The sequence below is a fragment of the Volvox carteri genome (assembly GCF_000143455.1).
Source record: "Volvox carteri f. nagariensis unplaced genomic scaffold VOLCAscaffold_55, whole genome shotgun sequence".
In the NCBI taxonomy this organism is placed as follows: Eukaryota; Viridiplantae; Chlorophyta; class Chlorophyceae; order Chlamydomonadales; family Volvocaceae; genus Volvox; species Volvox carteri.
The window spans coordinates 120,270-126,195 of NW_003307598.1; the positions used below are offsets into that span (position 1 = coordinate 120,270).

At 57.8% G+C, this 5,926-nt stretch overlaps 2 protein-coding genes across 2 annotated transcripts in view; one reads left to right on the plus strand and one right to left on the minus strand.

Annotated features, from left to right (window-relative positions):
- Window positions 1-3,400, minus strand: part of VOLCADRAFT_96746 (uncharacterized protein) — a gene marked incomplete at both ends in the record, with an annotated part of 19,192 nt that extends 15,792 nt beyond the window's left edge. The window contains 7 exons of the mRNA XM_002955827.1: window positions 66-185; window positions 591-682; window positions 1,442-1,744; window positions 1,995-2,028; window positions 2,365-2,550; window positions 3,041-3,118; window positions 3,278-3,400. Coding sequence (XP_002955873.1) covers window positions 66-185; window positions 591-682; window positions 1,442-1,744; window positions 1,995-2,028; window positions 2,365-2,550; window positions 3,041-3,118; window positions 3,278-3,400 — 936 coding nt within the window. The remainder of the gene's footprint in view (window positions 1-65; window positions 186-590; window positions 683-1,441; window positions 1,745-1,994; window positions 2,029-2,364; window positions 2,551-3,040; window positions 3,119-3,277) is intronic.
- Window positions 3,401-3,786: 386 nt separating this feature from the next.
- The window catches only part of VOLCADRAFT_121465 (uncharacterized protein), a gene marked incomplete at its 3' end in the record, with an annotated part of 4,742 nt that continues 2,602 nt past the window's right edge, over window positions 3,787-5,926 (plus strand). Inside the window, exons 1-3 of the mRNA XM_002955767.1 lie at window positions 3,787-4,013; window positions 4,354-4,432; window positions 4,808-4,963. Coding sequence (XP_002955813.1) covers window positions 3,804-4,013; window positions 4,354-4,432; window positions 4,808-4,963 — 445 coding nt within the window. The 5' untranslated portion in view covers window positions 3,787-3,803. The remainder of the gene's footprint in view (window positions 4,014-4,353; window positions 4,433-4,807; window positions 4,964-5,926) is intronic.

A 5,926-nucleotide genomic window follows, 5' to 3' on the forward strand; every position in this document is an offset into this window, starting at 1 on the left:
AAGAAGAAGATTAAAAGAGGAAAAAGAGGGAAAAAGCCCCCTCCCTACACCCCGGCCCCACGCACCCGCATGTCCTTGTTGTACCGCTCCAGACTGGAGATGTCCAGCGCCGTGTGGCGAATCACTCGCTCGCCCCCCGGCAACACGGCAAGGATCTGTAACCCCAGAGCGTCCTGCTTCGACTCCTGGAGGCCAGGAAGGCGGGGGGGGGGAAGACGAACCACGAACGAGTGAAGCTGCTGCCAGGGCAAGAGTGTAGTGCCAGGGGTAGAGCTGACCAAAAGGGGGAAGGGGGAGAAGCGCATAGCTAGGGGGGGCGTGTGTATGGGGTCGGGGGTACCACATGCGTGCCGGCGGGGCGGGGGTTGGGGGAGACCCTCCCCCCAACCCATTTCCAACAAGGCCAACGATACGGCAATACACAGCTAAGAAAAGATACCGCCCGAGCGGCGGTGTCACAAGAGGTGTATACTCTGTATTGTATAACAAGAGGTATGTACGAGAGATGTACGATTATGTGGGCCCCGTACGGGAAATGCGTTGCGTGTATGAGAGAGAGAGAGAGAGGTGCAGGGTCGCCCCCAACCCACCAGATCGCCCTTAGCGTCCACCGCCGCCGCCGCCACGGAAGGCTCCTGCGCCTCCGCCACCGCACCGCCCGGCGCAGCCGTTACTCCCAGCCCTGTAAAACAATGAAAAAAATCATTGCATGCCACCTCGAATCGGCAGTCGCCATCACCACCGTCAACCGTACAACACGACCGTTAAGGTGGTTACGTAGCAGCTTCCCAGCCAGTTGCCTGGGCATGGGCCCTTGTATGTTCGGGCGATATGCAAAGTTGTTTTGCCAATCACCCCTGATTATTTTTGCGATCCTGTCCCTCATGCACCCACCTAATTTCCGTAATTTCCATCCTAACCCGCCCCCTTTTCCGCCCCCTTTCCGTGGTGGTGGTGGGGTTGTACCCCTCGAAACTGTCCCCACGGTTTACGGTTCACGGTCCCCACGGTCCCCACTCCAGGACCCGGCCAACCACCCCATCCTCCCGCGTCTTTTCCCTCCTCTCACCCGCCTCGCCCGTCAACAGGTTTGCCTGACGTGGGGTGATGCCTCACGTGGCTCAGTGTACGACACCCACCATCTCCCCCACACACCATCACACACACATACACACACGCGTGGCCCTCTCCCTCTCATTCTCTCTGTTTGCACTCCCCCTTCCTAAGAGAGCCACACCAGAAGGTACGGCACCGGGCGGTACGGCTCCCTGACACGCCAGGACGTTGCCGAACTCGGCTACAAGATCCCCAAACACACACACACAGACATACATACACAAACACCACACCAGACTTCGCGGCCCCACCCAACCCAGATACGCCCAGTCGCCGTTTTCGCCCCCCTCTCTTCCCGGTCCCTGTCCTCGCCCTCATCCCTCACCTTGCCTAGCCGCAGCCAAGCCGGTCACAGGCCCCGGCGCCATGAACCCCGCCCCTGGCAATGGCCCGGTCGGCAACGGCCCTACGGACGACCCCGCCGCCATTACCAAGGACGTAGCTCCGACTGCCCCGGCAGCCCCAGGACCTGCTGCTGCTGGTGCTGCTGCTGCCGATGGCGGCGGCGGCGGTGCGGTCATCGCCACCACGCCAGGCCGCAAGGACGGAGCCGACGGCAGCCCCGGTGCTAAGGGCCCGGGCACCCCCGCCATGAACCCGGATACGGACCCCGAGCCCGGGCCCGGAACTGGGGTTGTGTGGGAGGGAGGTAGTGGGGGGGCCCCACCCGGGCCCGGAGCCATAAGGCCCGGAGCCAAGCGCAACCCCGGTGCTGCTGGGGCCCCGGGGCCCGGGGCTGGTGTGTCGTAGTCATCTTCCCCATCGGCAGCTCCGCTGGGTGCTACTGCTACTGGTGCTGCTGCTACTGCTGTTGCGTTTGTAGTGGGCTGTAGCTGTCGTTGCAGTTGTTGCTGTTGCAGCAGCATGTAGGTTTGCACCGCCGGCATGCTGTGGAGCTGCTGGAGAGCAGGCCTGGAAAGAGGAGGAGGAGGAGGGGTCTGTGTGGTGGGTATAGATAGGTGTGGATGGAGTGCGGGGTTGTGTGTGTGGAGGGAGCCGCGGCAGCGGGGACAGAAAGCAAAAGCACACACCAGTCGCTACATACATACATACATACGACATGCATGCATGCATACATACACACACATACATACATATGGGCTTCCATGGACCTGTGCTTGGCGTGTGCGGCGACATGTGAGTCAGTGGACAGAGTCGAGGGACGAGACACGTAAGCATCGGCTCACGTCGACAACCTGTCTGCTGACTGACCCATGGGTCAAGACGCGTTTGCTATTATTCGCCCACATCCGCATCCATCGCGACCCGGTTGAGCACCCACCCTGGAGCCATTCCCCCGGCGCCCTTCGCCGCCGCCGCCGATGTGTCGTAGTCTTCTGCCTCATCCGTTTCACATTCGTAGTCGACCGCGCCGGCGATAGGTACGACAGTCGCCGCCGCCGCCGCCTCGTTGCCGCCATCCTCCTCCACTTCCTATCGTTGGACCACAGCCACAATCACAATCACAGAACGCTCACACTCACCACACAATACAAAGCTCAGGTCGTTCTGAGATTGTCACTATTACCATCACCGCCACCATCATCACCACTACTCTCGACGGCGAACGTGGCAGGTGTAGTGGTCGTGGTCGTGAGCTTTGAGGTTTGGCCTAAGATAAAATACCTCATACCGCTCATGCTGTCCACTCCCTCTCTCTCTCTAACCCCATGGCTGTTGAGGTCCCGGCCATGGCCCTCGATTGACGTGGATGAGGCGAGAGAGATGTCACCTTCCCCATTACGAAGTAGCCCCAGGCGGTGCCTTTTCTCATCCCCGCACCCAGCACGGTCCCTGCCACCTGTTATGTATGTTGGCTGCCAAGCGCATGTGCCCGTGTCAGCCCAACCCAAGGAGGTTGAGGGCAGGGGTGCCAGGTGCTGGCGTGGTGGGTCCCATCGTCGCCCAATCGCGGCCTCCTCACCTTTGTCAGCCCTTTCGTGAGGCCACCTTCCTCCTTATCAAGCTTGCTGCGCAGGATGGTGAGGCTTTGGCGAGCATCCTGCAGGTTTGACCGGGCAGGTCCCGGCCATGAGGGGCACATCCATGTAAGCACCATCGGCGTGCGCATCGAAAGAAGAAATATGAGCCCCGCCCGGACGGAGTATGGAGTCTTATTAGTACTGGGGCAAAGCCATGTAGAAAAGGTGGGAGCCCGCACCTCGTCCAAGTAGTCCACGTCCGCCTGTCCATCCTCATTAATGTTTCCGAAGAGGATACTGGTGAAGATATCGTCTCCACCCTCATCTCCATCCTCGTCATCGTGCTGGCCCTTCCGTGGCATTGCAGCCTTGGGCTAAGCTCCCGCCCTTACAGCTGCGACGACATTCTCCAATTCGGCCGCCAAACGCAGAAATGCGTAGCGACCGTTATCCAGGCTGTAAGTGTAACGAAAATAATACTGCCTTGCCCGTTGCAATTGGTGTGTTGAACGGTTATTATCAGCGATGGACTCGATCAGTAAACGCTAAGCTGTCCGGGCAGGTTACTTTACACACAGTACACGCTACAAGGATATGATGAAGTGTAGTCAAACATGGCTTGTGCCTCCTCCCTGGGAAGAGTATCGGTTTCGTTGGCCAACGGTGACGTTGCACGGAAAGCCAATTCAAGACTCCTGCTAGTGGATCACCTTACTGACTGTAAAATTTATGATTCGAATATAGTTTACATTTACATCGATCTCGATGCACTGCGTTCGGAACGTCAGCCGAGTATGTCGTCAGGCACACGCAACACCATCTGTGGCAACGGTAGCACCATGTCCAGTGCAAATTAAGCCTTACGTACGTTGCGCGGCTTCCGGAAGCGCCCTGGTCGTAGGCGGGGGCTTCGCCGGGCTGGCAGCAGCCGATGTCCTTGCAACCGCTGGGCTAGATGTGGTGCTCGTCGAACAGGTGAGCCCCAAGCCTCCGAGCGATATCTGAATCAAGAACCCCTGTATGCACTTCCAACCCTAAGCGTATTGGAACGGAAAGAATCTCCCGACTCAGTGTCAATCACGGAGACTCCCGGTCCTCTTTTCCAGGGCCCGGCCTAGCCTTACACTAAGGAACGAAACGGAGTTACATAGCCTGGCGATCTTTCCGTTGAGCTTGGACCCTTTCCGAATTTTCCCTGTTCTTTTCCCAAAAAAGCCGAAACATGTATGGCAACAATAATTGCACAAAGCCCCGTACGCTCCTTTACCAGCGTCACCCTCTTCACACCCTCCCGCCACGTCCACGTCCTCTTCAGGGCCGTGGCCTTGGCGGCCGCATGTGCACCCGCACCGTGACGCTTGGGAGCCACGGCGAGCGGCTCACCTTCGACCACGGTGCGACTCTTACCTCTGTCGCTGCCATACCTTCACATACGGCAACGCGTACTTGCGTGCATGCGGAGGGAGACAGAGGTTTCTGTCAAGTAGTCATGTCCTACCTCCTCCTCCTCCTCCTCCTCTATTCATCCACCCCCACCCGTAGGAAAAAGCTGAACCCTGCAACCAGATCTGACCACACGACGCCTCTCCTCAACGAACTACCTGGCAAAACCCAAGCCACGTCGCGTGACACCGTTTTCCGCGAAAGAACACCTGAAAATTGTGTTTTTTCCTCCCCCTTTTCCCCTTCCCCTCCTCCCTCCTCCCGCCATCCTGCCCCCTGGCCACCTCCCCCCCCTCGCACCCCTCCTCCCCCCCTCACGCACCCAGGCTGCCAGTACCTGACTGCTCGAACTCCGCTTTTCGGGGCTGTGCTGGGGGATCTTCACGACCGGGGGGCTGTTGCGCAATGGGGTTTGGGGAGACCCGTGGGGGCGGCCCACCTGGCTGAGGACGGTACCGTGGATATGAGTACCTTTGTGGCTGGTGAGTGGGTGATTGAGTGAGTGGGTGGGTGGGTGGGTGAGTGAGAAAGAGGAGTTGAGGGCTGGTTCTTAGGGATGGTTGTAGGGTTGTTTTGGGGGAATGCAGTGTGTTTTGCGGTGGGGAGAAAGGAGGTTTTAGGAGGTTTTATTGGGTTTTATTGGGTTCTACCTTTTGCAGGCACAATTGAAGACCCCTACGCGGTGTAAGCACCCCGTTCCTTCCTGCTCTCCATCCTCCCCCCAAACCCAAGTCACGAACTAACTACGCAGTACCAGTGTTTTTTTGGTAATATATTACTTTTGGGGGAATGAATGAGGGTCTGAGCCTGGAAGAAATGGAATCGTTGGGTCAGTGGCCGTACTGGTTCATTACTTCGGCCATACGTCGCCGCAAATGCCTTCTGCACATATAAAGCTGAACATTTGGAGCTCATACACTATTTATATATGAGATATTTGATGATATCACCATGAGACGGCCCGCTGTTGCATTCAACTTAGGTCAACGGGGCATTCGTTGATTCTTGACCAAGGCAAACGGCTCAGAAACTCCGCAGACGCAATGCCCCAAACATTTAGAAGGATAATTAGATAATACAGAAGACAAGGATAGGCATGCCGCAGTTGCCGCTCTTAAAGTCAGTGAAGCCAGCGATTTGAGCGAAGTTGAGGATCCCCCGGCAAAGCGGCCACGCACAACTGCAGCAACTGGTCGGCGGCTGGTGCAATGCAGTGGTGTTGATGGTGCCGACAGTGTACATATATATAACTTTGCCTTCACGTGCTCACGACGTTTATGGACAGTCAAAGTGGCTCCGCGCCCTGCTCACAGAGACACTGGCGCAAATGCAGTTCGGTGCACAGAACGATGGTGGTACGGCATGTGTGTTTCCAGACGTCAGGTGTTGCTTACAGCACACCGTAAGGCCTTTGAGGGGGGGGGTTCTGGGGGGGCCGCAGCCCC